This window comes from Acinonyx jubatus, chromosome A1, assembly GCF_027475565.1.
Source record: "Acinonyx jubatus isolate Ajub_Pintada_27869175 chromosome A1, VMU_Ajub_asm_v1.0, whole genome shotgun sequence".
Lineage (NCBI taxonomy): Eukaryota > Metazoa > Chordata > Mammalia > Carnivora > Felidae > Acinonyx > Acinonyx jubatus.
In genome coordinates, this window is record NC_069380.1 from 144,941,355 (window position 1) to 144,959,843 (window position 18,489).

An 18,489-nucleotide genomic window follows, 5' to 3' on the forward strand; every position below is an offset into this window, starting at 1 on the left:
ATATATATATATATACACACCTTAATGAATTCTTACTTATACTAACTTAAATGAACTTGTCATTTTATGGTAAGTATTGTTTTGTGTATGTAAAACATTTTGTATATTTCTTTCTTGATGTTTTATTTGCTCTCTTTCAAGAAAAATTAAGTATTCTCTCATAGATGGATAACATTTAGAAACACCTTCCAAATCTGTGCTCTAGTTACAAATTTGATAGTAAGCATCTTCTAGGTGTAGCTACTTCGATGAGGCTACTTCTAGAAGTGAGACAGTTGACTCATCCTCAACTTATACAAGTATGTTTGCCTTCCAGGAAGGCAACTATCCAGTAAATCTAAAGTACATTAGATGGCTCAGTTATAAGTACTGAGGTGTAGAAATAGAACACAATCCTGTCCTATGTTCGTAAGATAGGCATTTTCTCTCACAAAATTCTGCTGTGATTCAGAAGGAAATTTTACTACCTATATCAGAGGCAAAAGGGTGCCTTTAGGATACCTTCGGGGTGGAAACTTCTACAACCTGACCAATTAAGTCATGTTGCAGAGAGAGAAACTAAGTAAAAGCACTGAGTTGCTTTGCTTGATTTCCCATGTTTGCTTTCTCTTTGTCTTGTTTCCTTGGTTCTGGATTTGCCTTTGCCTCTGAACTTCAGACTTTATGTATTGGTGCATCCTCTTATGAACATTCATTTTTGGACCAAGGCTGGAGTTACATTATTCTTACTGGTCCAGGCTTTATATCTGTCTCATTTCATTCCACTGTGTTATAGTTTAGAACACATCATTTGACCTATAAATAATTCCTGACTATGGCTTTAAAAACTGAAAGTAGATCAGTGGAGACATTGAAAATCTTAACATCTTGACTGCTTTCTCAGTGTAAAAGTGGTCAATGTTTAGCTTAGAATCTGCAGTTCTTTTTTCCTATGGGCTATGCTTTCTTTCTGTGGGAAAGCTCTGTGCCTACAATTTATTATTGAGGAGAAAGCCTGTTCCTTTTATCAGCTCTTGCTTGGTTTACTTTTTTTTCAAAAAGATATTTTTAAAATGTTTATTTATTTATTTTTAGAGAGAGACAGAAGAGCACGAGCAGGGAGAGGGGGCGAGAGAGAGGAGAGGGAGAATCCCAAGCAGACTCCTTGCTGTCTAGCACAGAGCCCAACACGGAGCTCGATCCCATGAACTGTGAGATTGTGACCTGAGCTGAAATCAAGAGTCAGAAGTTTAACCAACTAAGCCACCCAGGTGCCACCAAAAGATATTTTTTTAAGAAATGAATTTGTGTGTTCAGCTTTTAAATACCATCTTAGACGCTTCATCAAGGCTCCCTGCTCTCCCCAGCCTCCTGTGCTCACTGGCAGTCTTTGATGCAACCCTGGAAGGCAATGAACCTCATGTGCCCTTTGCTTTGTACTCTAGTTTTTTGGCTCCTGCTTTGATGCTGTTTGGTTACCTGGTTTACTTCGCTTCTATCTTAAATCAGGTTGACACATAGGCAACCAGAAACATAACACTAAGTTATACTTGCTGTGGATTTGCTGAGTTTGGAAAACAATGCTGTGAAACAGATCCATGGACTTAATTAGTATTCTCTGAGTAAAAGAAAGTTCTCCAATCAAATGGTTTACACATCATGACTTCCTTGTGGGGACTATCAATAAATACTATAATACTAAATGCTCTGATAAGTCTTGCATAGAAAAAACCTGTCATATGAATTGTATTTGTTTTCTAAGTGCAGTTGTCCTTGCAACCTCTTTTCTGTAGAACACCTGCTCACATCTCAGGGGTCACCAGTTTTCGACACAAGACATTTTGGGAAATTATGTTCATTGAACATGGACCATAAGTTAACAGCCTTTCTGATCCACATCTTCAACAATAAACTTTTAGGGTTGCCTGGGTGGTTGAGTTGGTTAAGCGGCCGACTTCAGCTCAGGTCATGATCACATGGTTTGTGTGTTTGAGCCCCACATCAGGCTCTGTGCTGACAGCTCAGAGCCTGGAGCCTACTTTGGATTCTGTGTCTCTCCCTCTCTCTGCTCCTTCCCTGCTTGTACTTGCTCTCTCTGTGTCTCTCTCTCAAAAAAAAAAATAAACATTAAAAAAATAAGCTTTTAAAAGGTTAATCCTGATTTAAACAACAAGTTACCTACACTTATATTATGTTAGAAATGCTAAAGGATTGTCTAATTAACACTAGGCATATAGGAGCGCGTGGGTGGCTCAGTCAGTTCAAGTGTCTGACCTCAGCTTAGGTCATGATCTCATGGTTCGTGAGTTTGAGCCCCGTATCGGGCTCTGTGCTGTCAGCTTGGAGCCTGGAGCCTGCTTCAGATTCTGTGTCTCTCTCTCTCTCTGCCCCTTCCCTACTCAAGCTCTGTCTCTTCTGTCTCTCTTAAATAAACATTGAAAAAAACTAAAAAAAAAAACAACAAAACAGGCATGTAGTGAATACAACAATACTTGACTGGAGTTATAGGTGTGTTAGGAATCAAAGACACTTAGTAATACGAACTAGTTCAATTACTACTCTGCGTTCCCTTTGACTCACCTATTCTTTTTTTCTGGTTTGGGTTTCTATATAAAACTGTTGCTAGGACATTCTGGAATATTTTTAAAAAGTATAAGATGTCCTGGCCCTAATATTTTGAGGTTGATACATAGGAAGGGAAAAGTTTGAATAAGTTAATTTTTCTCTCTTTTGGTATAGACTGACTGTTCATTCTAACAGCTTCAAGATACAGTAAGATAATTCTGTAGTGTGGATACTTTACTATATTATTAGATTTTTGAAGTGGGCAAAATAATGTTCATGTTAAACATGAACATGTTAACATGTTAACATAACATAACATAAACATGTTAAATCGTGATTTAGGAGGTGTTAAATATTTACTTTTTAGAAATGAGTTAAAATAAATATTTTTCTTTTCTTTTGCTCATCTTGAAATAAAACAATTTGCCATATATATATTTATAAATGAATTATTTTGATTGTCACTTTAAACTAAACTCAATGCCAGTTAACTATTTTTATTTTCAACTGAGTTAAATGAAACCTCATGGTGATATCTTTTTCGACATTTTTTTTTTTTGTAGTGTTGGAAAAATTCCTACATATAAAGGAAAATAGATGACTTTAGGAATTATAGAATTTAATCAAATAAGTAAAATAATTATTTTATGAGTATTGGATAGATGGATGGAAATTGTATCCTACAAATGAATTAAATAATTGATATTGTGATATAACGTCAGATTTAACAAGAGTTTCTATATGAAAAGTTCTATAAGGGTAGGTCTTTATTAATTTAATAATAATAAGGGAATTCTCTTTGTAACCTACCAGCATCTTCTGAAACCTTTCTTTCTTTTATTACCCCAGACATGTTTGTGGTTTAAAACAGGGAAACCAGTTACCCATGAAATCGTGCTGTTATTTTTTTTTCATTAGCCGTTTGGTCTGGCCATTTTTGGAGAAGTTGATTTCCCCCAACATATAGACTAACATTGCTGCTTGGAGTAGCAGAGTTTTACTCAACCGGTTACATTTCTTTGCCCTACTCTGGTTGGCTGATCGCTCTTATTACTTTAAAAGAACAGTAAATTTTGCCTCCAAGTCGAAGTACGTCAAGACGTAGGAAACTAAGGCAATAGAGTGATATTCCAGCTGTAATAACAAATGCAAGTGTTCTACCTTGGAGGAAAACGAATTGGCACGCAGCCCATGTTCACACTTGCATTCCTTTGAAGTGAATGAGGCCACTGGAGGACACAGACACAGTCTGTCTGCCTTTCCCTGTGTTGCTTTAAGCCAAATCCATAGGTGAGATGAATCAGCTGTTCTGGACAGCAGCTATACCCAAAGGTCTGCTTCAGTGAGCTGTTTTTAATGTGCTGCTTGGGAAGGATGGAAGAAAAATAGCACCTTGTTTCTTAGCAAGAACTTGAAATTCCGTTCACTTAACAAGCATCATTGATACATGCTACGTAACTGGTACTGTGACTCTTATGCTTTTACAGCTTGTTAGGGAGGGAGGTAGTGCAGGAATGGGGAGGAGGAACTTATGTTGCTGTAGTGTATTTTTGGATTTGAGATTACTGACCTTGCCAGCCTAGACAATTAAGGACAAAAACCTATTCTCAGGTCTACCTTACTCTTTTCAGTCAGGTAAAAGTCATTTTCTCTCTCTTCTTCAAATAGCTCTTGTAGGGATTTGGCCTAGTTTCCTCAGCAGCAATTTTAGATTTAGAGTGACAAAACTTGGTATGTGTGATTTGGCCATTTTTCCCGTGACTAATTTTTCTTGTTTTAGAAAGCTATCGCACACTCAGAGAGAGTAATGGCTCCATTCATTTTTAACAAATGCTGGTTACATCTGGATTTAGTCAGGTGAGGATCTGAATCATGAGAGCTCTAGAGTCCCCGTTGTCTAATATATCACAGAATCAGAAACAGGACCCGCGGCTGCTGCAGTGATGGACTATTGATATTTTAGCTTCTTCCTCTCTGCCACATTTTATATTCCTCCTGCCTGATGGATTAGCTTAGGCATTCTCTACTTCTGCCTCTGTCTTTGAGCCACTTGTACTCAAGTGTGAAAAGTATCATTTGATTTGCACTGAATTCATTTCAGCCAATTGTTTTGTTAGCTGTCCAAGTACCAATTTAACAAACTCTCTGACGTTTCCGGAATATTTTATTGTGACATGTTAAATTATAATGAACATATTCTCTGCCAGTTGGGCCTGGTGATGAACAAAGTAAATGTTCAGCCTTTCTTTGTTAATCAATAAACAAATGTAGGAGTTTCTCAACCCTAGTTAGCACCCCTGCTAGCATATGTAGTTATCTTTGTGAGAACTGGAAAAAGGACAGACAGATTGCAAGAGGTATTCACCATGGACAGAGTAAGTAGAAAAGAAAAAGGTGCCCCTTCCTTCAGGGGACTTTGGTTACTTTGACCAGTTGAGTGGAAGCTGATGTTGGCCTCCATTCACTCTGAGCCCCGGCTGACATAACAATCACACAGGCCCAGCAGGCCTCACATATAACAGCATTCCATCTTGCTTCTGTCTCTTCCTACCTTCAAACCTTGTAATTTTTCTTGTTTTGTTGTTTAATTTGATAGGAGTGAATCCATTTTGATGGTAGAGATATGTGAGAAGGAAGGTCTGAGAACTACTGTTTGCTTTCAGGTTGACCAAAGTGAAATAACCTTGGTGACATTTCAATACAGTTTCCCTTTCCAGCATGCATTGTTAAGTACATTGCAGGCTTTTTCACTGAAGAGAAAACTCATTTTCCAGATAGTAATCCAAAGAATCCATTGGAAAGGTCTGTTCATTTTAAAGAATTTGTCATAACTTATTATCAAATGATTACTTCTGTATATCCGTAGGCCATAAAAGCAGTCATCTGATAATAAAGTTAATATATATGAACTTTTCTGGTATGTGTTATTTCTTATTATACATGAATAGTACCGAAATTGGGTAATTGTTATGTTTACTGCTTTAAAGTATCAGAAGCTGCCAGTTTACCATGAAAAAAGTATTGTATCCTTCTACCTCGCCCCACCCACCCATAAACTGGAAAGGAATGAATCGTAAAACTTAGAGTTTTGTTTTGTTTTTACTCTCTTCTTATTCCAGGTGACGTGTTCCATATCACTGCTCCCAATAAATTTACCTTTGAGGAGGCTGAAGAAGAGTGTGAAAACCAGGATGCCCGGCTGGCGACAGTGGGGGAACTCCAAGCGGCTTGGAGGAATGGCTTTGACCAGTGCGATTATGGGTGGCTGTCGGATGCCAGCGTTCGCCATCCTGTGACTGTGGCCAGGGCCCAGTGTGGAGGTGGTTTACTTGGGGTGAGAACCCTGTATCGTTTTGAGAACCAGACAGGCTTCCCTCCCCCTGATAGCAGATTTGATGCCTACTGCTTTAAACGTAAGTGTTTGCTACCTTTTTAAAAATTACAGATTTTTAAAACATACTTCGAAGACATGCATTGGTGTTCAACTGATGGGAATAGATCCCATGTCTTGCCGTGTGTGCACAGAATGGAAACAGTTCAATGACTTCTGAAGGCAAATAAATGGAACAGCAGTAATATGGTTAAAACAGGAGGAAGTTTGACAAATGCTATTTTTGAAGTGATAAGGAAATGTCGATTTGAGGTCTTAACAGTGCTTCCATTGCACCTAGAACCACAGAACACATTTCTGATTAGTTTTTTTTTTTTTTTAACATTAATTGCAGTCCTTAAATGTAATTAGAGTGTTGGTGCTATAATGTTGAGGCCAACTATAGCTGAGTTGAATTCTTGAATTCTGCTTCTTTTGTCTTTGGTATGTCTTTCTTTGAAATGGCGGAGAATTCAAATTTCAGTAATTGCAGGTGAGTACTTGGAACCGAGATGGATAATCATAATGTTCAATTAATTCCTAACAAGGAACCATGCTGTAAATAAAAATCTCCATTTATCTTATTTTATTTCAGGTCATGGAAATACGTGCCTTCTCATCATTAATTCTGTAGTACATATTGATGTGCAGTATATGTTGTTTGTAAGGTGTAACATAGCCTCCTTTCAGTTTGGTTTGCTACTTAAAACTGATCTTAAGTAACATTTATCCATACATGATTTACTTATTTAAAATTATTAGATGTCCTTAAGTTATTTTAGCAGTCGTAGCCACACAGTATGCTTGTAGAATTTGCTTGGTCAAACAAGCAAGTAGTCTAGAGTCTCACTGTGACTTTTACTGGTCTGTATTGTGATAGCAAAACAAAAATTTCCTAGAATTTGGGGGAGTATATTCAAAGTAGAGCCATGTCATATTGAAATATAGTGAAAGGTTTTTACTAAGTTTCCAATATATCTTGTTTTAGCTATGTGTAACTGAAATGAGTAGAAAATACACTAGCTTATTATGTAATTGGTTTCTAAAGTGAAACACACAGGCATTCTTTGTCAACCAAAAAGTCATGCTAGGATGTCTGAGTATTCCACAGAATAGACGTTAGTGCAATGGAAAGGCACTGACATGTTGCTGCCTCCCTGCTAAGGGGCCTTTGCCCACATCTCCTCCCATTGACTCAACTCTCTGAGTGTGAAAGCCATGTTTTGTGTTTTGGCATGGTACAAGCTGGCTATACAAAGCCATTGAAAATACTAACTTTTGTTCCTGGACTGAAACAATAGAAAAGGTCTTCCTTAGTTATTTTTTGGGGGGCGGGGGGGAGGAATTAAAACAATAATAAGGAAAGCCTATCTCTAAAAGTAGAAAGATATACATTTTTTTTAAGCCACAATCTCCTAACAGTAACTTTCAAGTAGTTCAAGCTCTCAAATCAGTTTTACATTAAGTGACTATGATTAAGAACTAAAATCAGATTGCTGTTGGGATGTTTAATTAGGGAAGAAGTGGAATTATCCAACCTGACTATCTTGTTAGATTGCATTTTCCCTTGCTTTATATAAAACTGGCAAGACAAAACTTTTAAACAACCTTTTTTTTTCACCCCTAGGGTAAAACTTAAACCAAAGGCTGTCTGTAGCCACAAATAATTCATCCTGATGTGTTTTAAATTATTTATTTAAATGAGGAATTCACATGAATGTATGAAATAAGATATTTCTATTCAAATACAATAATTACCTACTAAAAATCTACATAAAATCTGAGAAAAGTTTGAAAATTCAGGTCTAGTTTCCTTTTTTTTTTCCCTCTAATTCATTTGAATTCATATAACTTGGAAATATATAACTTCCAAATATCATGATTCAAATTTTGGTTTTTTTTTTCCAAACCAAAGGGTAATCTCATCTAATACAAATCTAATCTAAGGGTTAGATTCTTATTTATTTCTTTCCTAAAATCTACTATATTCAAAATTGATTGGGCATATACAAAATTTAGAAGGCTCAGTCATAACATAAAAATCTTTCTTAGTCTTTCTTAAACTACATGCAGTGCCAACTGCTTCCCCAAATTGCTAAATCTTTTTTCAAGGATTCTTTTAATGTATATTTTTTAAACAATGTAAAAAATACTCTCAAAATGACTTGACTGCTGTTCACTTTTCCCACACAGTTGAGGTGTGACTAAGTTTTTAGGGTAAAGTTTATAAGAGTTGTGACCTTAGCAACAGTTCCAAAAGTGATTCCAGAGATGTATAGCTCTTTGGTCAAGCAGGGGAATTTAGAAGTATAACCATATTTTTCTTGTTTGCTTTTTACCAAATGTAGATGTGTTTTTAAGCCACTTCCTGGTGAATGAACAATTCTAAAACCGCATTTATAATTCTATTTTCCTTTGAACATTACTGAATAGAAATTTAACAATGGCTGATGACAAACATAATTAGAATCTGTTCATGTCAAGTTGATTTTAAAAAACTAAGAAATTAATACATTTGTGAAATAAAATTTTCCTGTGTTATTTCCCTGTGACAATTAAACTAAATTGTGCACTTTTGATTTTTTCCAAAGTTGGAGACTTAGGACTTTGAAAAATCACCCATACATCCCCAAATTTGAGTGAATCAAAGCCATTCAAGACTCATGATAATCTCTCATGTAATATCATTAATGATCTCCAGCACGTTTCCCAGAAAAACCATTCTAATATCCCATTACCATCATTCTCAGATAATTTTTCTATTTAAATTCATTGCATTAGACGTTGAGCCCTTTTTTCCTTTTTAACTTGGAGACCAAAATCTAAATAACAGCCATATCTATTACTGAACACAATTGTTCATTTGTCCCTAAGCATCTTCCTCAACTGAAACAACGTCCTTGTTTTGAAATGTTAATTTCTAAGCCCCTGGATCATCTATGTGATCTTGCTTTGAACCTTCATTATTTTTTATATCCCTCTGTTTGATTAAGCTAGGGAGCTAGAAATTATGGTTTAGAGAAGGGGAAATAAATTCTCACCACTTCATATGCTACATTTTCACCTATTTGTTCACTTTTAAAAGTACCCTACCCTTCTAACCTTTGGGGTGCTTCTTATTCTCTTCGTGCCCTCGATCATAATCTGATCATAGGCACCCAACTAATCTTTCCCTAAATGGTATTTTAAATATGTTTTCTGTTTATTGAACTTCAATCCGTTAGCATTCAATCACTCACTCATAAAACTTCTTAAAAATAGTTTGAATTCTAATACCACTGTTCCAACCTTTACGCTTTATTTAACAATGAACTCAGAATCAACTTATTGAATATCCACTCTATTTGTGAATTCTCATGTTTACAGTTATTCACGTAGAAGACATTTTCATATAGAAGAACTAATTTGAAATTAATAATTTTCATATAATGTACGCATCCTGGGTGTGTGTTAAATCAACTGTCGTGCTGCTAATAGGGGCTTTATGTTTTATTGGGAAAATCTGCCTCGTGTCTTATAACAGAAGCACAAAGAAGATAGCCCATAGGACATAAAATATATAAGTACAGTGATCCAAAACATCTGTATGGCAGACAGCTGCAAAGGTTGGAAGGGAGCTTTGTGGGAAAAGAAGTATGCTGATTTCTGTTGGCTTTCTCATTAATGAAGTTGAAAGGACACTGGTAGTTTTCCAGTTCAGAGATCTCTCCATGTGAATTCTTCTGGGAGGACACTTTTGGAATAATTTGGAGTTGCATTTTCACCTTTATGATAGTCATCATTAATATAGCAGCCTTTATTCTTAAGATACCTCTTTGTAGATATTTGTGGTTTTTGAAATTATTTCCTCTTCTTGAAATGGTTGAAGCAAATGGCACAGATAATCAGATATTCTGAGTTAGGATGGAAATCAGCTGTTAAACTGACGAAAAAGCCACCCAACCCCAAAGGAAGTCTGAGGTTTTCCATTCCAAATAGTAGAATTAATTAAATTATAAGCAGACTTTTAAACAGAGCTCTAAAATTATTGAAAACCCTTGTTTGTGAAAACAAAGTCACAGAAATCCTGGCTTTGTAAGGGAGATTCTCTGAGACGTAGTGCCGTTGCTTTCCCATGCTCCAGGACTAGAGGAAGGCAACACCAAATGGTACAGTAATAATCAACAGTGACATACAGTTTCATCTTTAAAATATGAGTCCTTCATTTTTAGAACACTATAGAAGCATTTTCATAGCATCATAGAAAGTTGCTAGCACGGAACTTGGATTGACACATAGGACAACCTGATCCACAGGCCTTCTGTTTGACCCTAATGCCATATCATCGCCTTTTAAGTTAATTTCATCAGCCACGAAAATACTCTGAGAAAAGCAAAATCAGCTCTCTTGCTGTCATTAACAATAATGCGATTAATTTTTCTCTAATAAGCAGTGTCATAAGTGTTTATGTTATGTTTCCATGGGAACTTTTTCTGCATGTATATTTTACTGTTTCCCAAAAGAAAGCTGTTATAAGACAAACATGATATTTGGCAGTAAAATGAGGTAACAGTTATGGAATTTCAGAGGATAGAGAATTGAATTAGAAGAAAAAGAGTCAACCACACTTTGGCTCCTTTAGTTGTTCATGTCAATCAAAACAGACCAAAGCCTCTTCCAGGAAATGAATATAGAAAAGGCTTTTCTTTACAGAGAGAGAGAGAGGGAGAGAGAGAGAGAGAGAGAGAGAGAGAGAAAGAGATTATTTAGTATGTTTTTGTTTAGTTTTGTTCCAACACAAAAGGGTAAATAGTGACAGACTTCGAGGAATATTTAAATGTTACCATACTGTAAATGACCAGCAAGCTTTCATTATAAAATTCATGGATCTGAGCTTTAGAATGGTCTGCAGAATGACCACAGCTAATAACAGCTCATAGCAAACAAAAATAAACAACATGTTACAATTCAAGTCTGATTTACAACAAAGTCACATCATCCTACCTTCAAATTTTCTAATAGACTTTAGTTTTTAGAGTACTTTTGGTTTTTAGTTTTTAGGTTCACAGTGAAAGTCAGTGGAAAGTGCAGAGGTTTCCTATTTACCTCCTGCCCCCTCTGGTGCGTAGCCTCCCCCATTGTCAGCATCCCACACTAGAGTGGTACATTTGTTACAATTGATGAATGCATGTGGACTTATCATAATCAAAGTTCATAGTTTACATAAAGGCTCGTCTTTTATGTTGTACATTCTGTGGGCTTGGACAAATATGTGATGACATATATTTACAATTCTAGTATCATACACAGCAGTTTCAGTGTCCAAAGATCATTAAATTTTGACAGAGTAGATGGAGTTCAAAGATATCCACTTTGGTTTTCCCTTTGGAAAACTGTTTGGGGATTATTGAGAGTGAAACACAAGGTATTACAAATACTACAGATATTGCAACTCTTATCAGGGAGACAGGCAATATGCATACAACTATTTTAAATCATACAAGATGTGGCGAAATAGTGACTACGTGTTTCCTTAGAACAGTTCCTTCTGAATTTAGTGGTGACTACTTTTTGATTTTTGAAAATCCGATTTTTTTTAAGAAACAAAAATCTTTGTGTACTAAGCCGCTGCATGTTCCCTATGTTGAAAAGGAATCTCGTCTACAACACCGTCACTTTTACACACATTTTACATTTCTTTAAACAGGACAGGCCATTCTTTGTAAATCTGGAGTTATTATAATGTAGCATTTTATGATGACATGTTACTTTTTATTGCCTGAGACCGTTCTTTCTGATGCTCGGAGTTGTTTCCAGTGATTTGTAATTACAAACCTAAAATATATCATGTGGGTACTTCACTTCCTGGTCTATGTTCGTATTTCATGCTAAAGTAAGCCTAGAACCAAGACCCTTAAGAGTTGCAAACATAGTGTGTGGAACGTAGAACAAAACACAGAAGTACCAAAAATGCCAAGCAGCCTCTGCTAGAAACATCTTATTGTTTATTAGAAACAAGGCTGCACTGCAGAGTGGAAAGGAAGATGAAGACAAATGTCTCAACACCTGGAATCAAGTGAAGAGTGGTATTAAAATGTTTAATATCCTGTTTTTATGAAACCCCCCACATTATGGACGATGTAATAGTTTACATGTATCTTGGGTACATTTGATGTGGCTTTTTTGTTGTTTTGCAATCTGAGGCACTCCCTCTCCCCTGAGACACAGTGCAGCTTGAAAAGGAGGGAGAAAGATAGAGGCAGAGTACACAGGAACCCTTCAGGAGAGTAGTATTACCAAGTTTTCCTACTAAGCTTTGATTTGCTGCTGTAGTTTCTGATAAGTAACCTATCCACTGTTTCCAAACTCTACATTCATATTTTTTTGGACTTCTCTTTATCTTAAAATACATAATATTCATTTTCCCTAACCAAAAACAGTCATTCATACTTACGGGTAAAAGCAGTGATAACCCTTACGATATGAAACAAGTGATCAGTTTGTGACTATAAAATGTTCAATTGTCTGAGTTAATTTAATTATAGTTTCTAGATTCCCTTCATCACAAATGCTTTTGGGTCACCCCAAAGTACACAGCAGCACTTGACAAACACTGGACGTACAACTTTTTATTAGTGACTTGTCTAATCAACTCTTTGAAATTATTTTTCTAGCTAAACAGAATATATCAGAGGCTACAACCATCGAACTGAATATCCTTGCAGAAACTGCATCATCCAGTTTTTCTGAAGAACTACAAATGGTACCTGACAGAACAACACCAGTCATCCCTTTAATGACTGACTTACCTATAATTACAACAAAGTTCCCTCCTGTGGGAAATATAGTCAGTTTTGAACAGAAAACCACAGTTCAGTCTCAAGCTGTCACACACAGAGTAGCCACTGAATCATCCACACCTACTGGGAGTACCAGAAAGCCTTGGGATTTGGACTACGACTCACCTTCTGCATCAGGACCACTTGGAGAGCCAGACATATCTGAAATTAGGGAAGAAGCACCCCAAAGTACAACCGTCATCCCCCGTCCTGCTCCTGATTCATGGGATGGTGTCAGGGAAGACATACAAACACGAGAATCAGTTACCCAAATTGAACAAATAGAAGTGGGTCCCTTGGTAACATCTATGGAAATCTCAAAGCACATTCCTTCCAAGGAATTGTCTGCAACTGAAACACCATTTGTATCTACAACAATGACGTTGGAATCCAAAACTGAAAAGAAAGCAGTAAGCGCTATTTCCGAATCTGTGACCACAAGCCACTACGGATTCACCGTGGGAGAAGATGACAGGGAAGACAGAACATTTACAGTTAGATCTGGTCAGAGCACCTTGGTCTTTAGCCAAATACCTGAAGTTGTTACAGTGTCAAAAACATCAGAAGACACCACCTCCACTCAACTAGAGGACAGGGCGTCAGTCTCAGCCTCAACAATTATTTCACCTGTAACTCTGCCTGACAGTAATGAATCATCTACGGACAAATGGGAAGAGAAACAAACTAATGGAAGGATAACTGAAGATTTTTTTGGCCAGTATGTGTCCACTACACCTTTCCCATCACAGCATCATACAGAAGTAGAATTGTTTCCTTATTCTGGTGATAAAAGATTAGTCGAGGGAATATCCACAGTTATTTACCCCTCTCCACAAACAGAAATGGCACAAGGAAGAGAAAGAACAGGAACACTAAGTCCAGAGTTGAAAACAGATACTTACACTGATGATGAGATACAGGAAAAGATTACAAAAGATCCATTTCTAGGAAAAATAGAGGAAGAAGACTTCTCTGGAATGCAGTTCTCGACCACTTCCTCAGAGCAAGTTCATCTTACAGAGTATTCAGTGGAAATGACCAAACCTTTTTATTCTCCAGCACTGACAACAACAAAGCCCCCAGAAGCAAGAGATGTGGAGGAAGACTTTATGACAACACCAGTTGAATTAGAAACAGATGGCTATCAAGAAACTACAAAGTATGATGAGGGTATTACGACAACACATTTGAGCCACAGCACTTTAAATGTGGAGGTGGTCACTATATCAAAATGGGCATGGGATGAAGATAATACAACATCGAAGCCTTTAGAGTTCACAGAACATGCAGGCCCTCCAAGATTCCCCCCTGTCTTACTCACTACTACAGAAGTGAGTGGAAATGATAAAGAAATCCCAAGTTTCACTGAAGATGGAGGAGATGAATTTACTCTTCTTCCAGATAGTACTCAAAAGCCATTAGAGGAGTTAACTGAGGAAGATACAACAGGCCACGGGAAATTCACAGTTGGATTTCAGCCAACTATGTTAACTGGTATTGCAGAAAAGCCAACTTTGAGAGATTCTACAATCGAACAAAGAGTTCCACTTGTCACAAGCACGGAAGGCCAAGTTGTTTATGCAACTATAGAAGGAAGTGCTTTGGATGAAGGAGAATATAGGGATGTCTCTAAGCCAGTATCTACTGTCCCCCAATTTGCCCAGACTTCGGAAGTAGAAGGATTGGCATTTGTTAATTATAGTAGCACCCAAGAATCTACTACTTATGTAGACACTTCCCATACCATTCCTCTTTCTGTAATTCCCAAGACAGAATGGGGAGTGTTGGTACCTTCTGTTCCCTCAGAAGGTGAAGTTCTGGGTGCACCCTCTCAAGACATACATGTCATTGATCAGACTCATCTTGAAGCAACTCTTTCTCCTGAGAGTCTAAGAACAACAACAAAAATCACGCAGGGAACAACTCAAGAAGAATTCCCTTGGGAAGAACAGACTTCAGAGAAACCAGTTCCTACTCTCCGTTCTGCAGTTGACACAGCCAAGGAGGCAGCAACACCTTTAGATGAACAGGAGAGTGATGGGTCAGCATACACAGTCTCTGAAGACAGATTGGTGACAGGTTCTGAGAGAGTCCCAGTTTTAGAAACAACTCCAGTTGGAAAAATTGAGCATAGTATGTCTTATCCACCTGGTGCTGTCACTGAGCACAAAGCAGAAACTGATGAAGCAGTAACACTAATGCCAAGCATAGGATCAGAGGTGTCTTTAAGTCCAGAGCCTGAACGAAAGTATGAAACAGAAAGTACTAGTCCAGGGGGATTTGTATCACCTTTCGGCACCCATGTTACCCAGCTTATAGAGGATACCACTACTGAGAAAAGAGAGAAAACATCTCTAGATTATATGGATTTAGGCTCAGGATTATTTGAAAAGCCCAAAGCCACAGAAATACCAGAATTTTCAACAATTAAAGCCACCGTTCCAAGTGATATCACTGCCACCTTCAGTTCAGTAGAAAGACTCCACACGACTTCATCCAAGCCGTCTCCAGCACCCACTGAGAAACCGCCTCTCATTGACAGGGAACCCGGAGAAGAAACAACCAGAGACATGGTAATCATTGGAGAATCAACGTCTCGTGTTCCTCCCACTACACTCGAGGATGTTGTAGTGAAGGAAACAGAAACTGATATTGATAGAGAGTATTTCACAACTTCAAGTACTCCATCTGCTACACAGCCAACAAGACCACCCACTGTGGAAGGCAAAGAGGCCTTCAGACCTCAGGCGCTTTCTACTCCAGAACCCCCAGCAGGGACAAAATTCCACCCTGACATAAATGTTTATATTATTGAGGTCAGAGAAAACAAGACAGGTAAGTCTTTGCTTTCTAGACATACCAGTCAAGGCAATCTGCATTTTATCTTGAAAATTACTTTTGGAAAAAAAAAAATCAACCTACCAAATGCTGCCATTAGAAGATAACTGGAGTGTGAAAATTTCTGTATTTTAGCTGCATATATTTGTACAAGAATTGGAAGAATATGTTATTTGGAAGAATGTTAGATACGAGTGTGTTTTTTAAAGTTCTAAGAAGCCCTGCTTTGTCATCTAATATAACCAATCATCACTGTTACATCACTTCAGAACATGCAGAACAAAATGTTTTAATTTCAGTGTCTTTCCATGCATTACTACTCAAGTGTAGTACTAGACTGTGTTAACATTCCATCGGTCTTTAACTATTAACCTTCAGCACTTACATTGTGGACAGCTAAAACTGTATTGGCACATGTCTAAGGCTGATAGAAAGATGTCTACAGGTGTGCTTTGCGTTTTCTCTCCCAGGATTTTGTAGGTTTGTTGTACAGCTTGTGGGGTGGGTAACAGGTTTGTAGTTTAAGTGTTATTTTATGAAAGTTCAACATACTGTTAAGCTGTTGTCTCTTGGGTATTTTAATAAGGCTCTGAATATCTACAACAAATACAATCTAGCTCAGTTCTAGGAAATGCTATAATTCATTGTGTCACATATAATTTCAGATATGGATATGTCAGCATTACCTCTGCTCCCTAAAAAACAGGCTGTAATGTTACTTATTTTATGATATCATTTTTTTATCTCTAGGAATTTTTATGATGCTTTCTATTCTGCTCAAATATTTTATTTATCTCTCCAGCAAAATTCCTAAAAGCAGTTTCTTTACATCGAATAATACTTGCCATTTTCATTATCAAATGCAACTTATTCCTTCCTAAAGGTCAGACCACACCATCTTTTGAATTTGGTAAGCTGAGCTGAGAACACATAGTGCATACAGTTTAATAGATCAATTCAGGTTTGTATCTTTTTAATTTAGAAGTTAAGATCACTGATTTTAGTTAAATTGCTGTATACTAGTTTAAATATGTGATTTGAAAGAATAGTGATTTTTCCTTTACCGGGGTCTGAGAGGTTGGACTAGAAGAATTTTTTTTTTTTTTTTAGCAGGTTCTCTCTCTTGCTGGTAAGACATTCCCTTCAGGGTGTCATTTTCTTAAAAGTGATGCTATCCTCATTAGAGGATACCTATTGGAGTGTACCTATTGGAAACAAACAGGTCGCTCTATTCGTCAGGTCAGCTGGCTTCCATTGCTGTAGGTGGCAACTTCACAGTCATAGTATTTAGAATTTTCTCAGTGTAAAGCCTCTGGCAGAGCAGTAAGTAGAAAGGAATACATTCTCAGAGTATTGAAGGTAATGTCCACTGTCTAGTACAGTTGAAAGAAGCCAGGATTGGACATTATTGTTCTGCTAATGATAGTTTCTTGGAAACTATCTCATGTTTCCTGTTTCTCACATTCCCTTTCCACCTTTTGAAAATAAGATTAGAAAGACTGACTATGCAGAAGTTATTCCCAATTTAGATTACTCTCATGTTAACGTAGATTCTACGCTGAATCAAATAATATAGGAAACAGTAAAACCATTCTGCACTTAAAAACTTTTCTAAATGGGAAACTGTGTGATAAGGTTAGGGTGATCGAGTTAAAAAATAGAAAGTGTGAAACTTTATCTTCCTGGAAAAATTGGTAGTCATAAAAAAAAAAAATCTAAGTTTATAAATGGTGACTCAAAATGGTGGTTCTGAGTAACTAACCCAGAAACCGTTTTATACAAAGGTGCATGTTTATATTTGAGGTGTGAACTTAATTCAGCTGGTCTGGGAGACATGCCTAGGTGTGTCCTCTGCCTTCTTCCACTTTGAAAACATGGGGCCATGATTCTCTCTCATACTAGTTTTCCTTCAGCATTGATAACAATAGGTCAGAAAAGTCTGCAACGGGAATGGTCGGGATTCTCCATCAGGAGGAGATTCCGGTGTGTGGGTAGTAGGGTGGGGGCCGGGGGAAGAGATAGAGCTATAGCCTGTAGTTATCTCGTTCCCTCCCCCCCCCGTCTCTCTGTCTCCCTTTTTCTCTGTCTTACATCTACCTATAATTTTTGTACACTTGAAAGAGGCCATTCTCCCTAGGACTAAAAGCGTTGTTTATTGTCTTGATAAGACAACAAGGTTTACTCAGCTCCAACTGCTGACTTTTACTAATTTTACTTCTTTTACACGAGAAAGTTAATTTTTTAAGCATCTTGTACTTTGGCAACGGAAAACCTTAAAGCAGATGTTAAATTAATGAGTTCTAAGGCAGGTGTACATTAATAAGGAAAAATACACATGTGCCTGGAAACCAACTTTTTATGTATCAAGGCACATTTTCCCAGATTGGAAAATCCTTGGTTCACGTATGAACTTGTATAAATCTATTCACAAACATAGAACCCCCCTCTACATGTACTATATGCCCAAGTAAGCAAAAATGCCACCCGTGCTACACTAAACCAAGGCATTCATAATTTTTTGCTGTGCTCAGCAAGTCATGTAAATCTCGATTTTTTTTTTTACTACTATGAAACAAAACATGCTACTCAAGACACGTTTATGTTATATTTGCTGAAATGGATCTTAATAGCAGCTTAAGGTGCTGTTGCTGGAGGGCAACTGTAGTTAGCAGTTAAAAAAATCTGAAGGAACTTTTCAGCTCATAAAAGTTTTATGAGCTGAAAAATGCTATGGGGTGTGTTTAACAGTGGTTCGGGGGACACTGAAAACATGACTCCTGTCTACTTCAGGAGTAATTTGCACACCTGCATTTTGAAAAATTATTGAAAGCTTTTCTTTGTGAACATGTATGAAGTCTACAGGATTTAATGGTGTAGAAAGTTTTTTTCAATTCTGGGCTTTTTTTTTTCTTTTTTTTA

General features: G+C 37.2%; 1 protein-coding gene across 4 annotated transcripts in view; it reads left to right on the forward strand.

The window, feature by feature from the left end:
* Positions 1 to 18,489, forward strand: part of VCAN (versican) — a 110,390-nt gene that overhangs the window by 33,449 nt on the left and 58,452 nt on the right. For 2 of the 4 annotated variants that reach the window (XM_053224619.1, XM_027038829.2), the window contains exons 6-7: positions 5,664 to 5,957; positions 12,568 to 15,567. In XM_053224619.1, the coding sequence (XP_053080594.1) occupies positions 5,664 to 5,957; positions 12,568 to 15,567 (3,294 nt within the window). The remainder of the gene's footprint in view (positions 1 to 5,663; positions 5,958 to 12,567; positions 15,568 to 18,489) is intronic. The other 2 variants (XM_027038836.2, XM_053224622.1) reach the window with 1 other exon arrangement.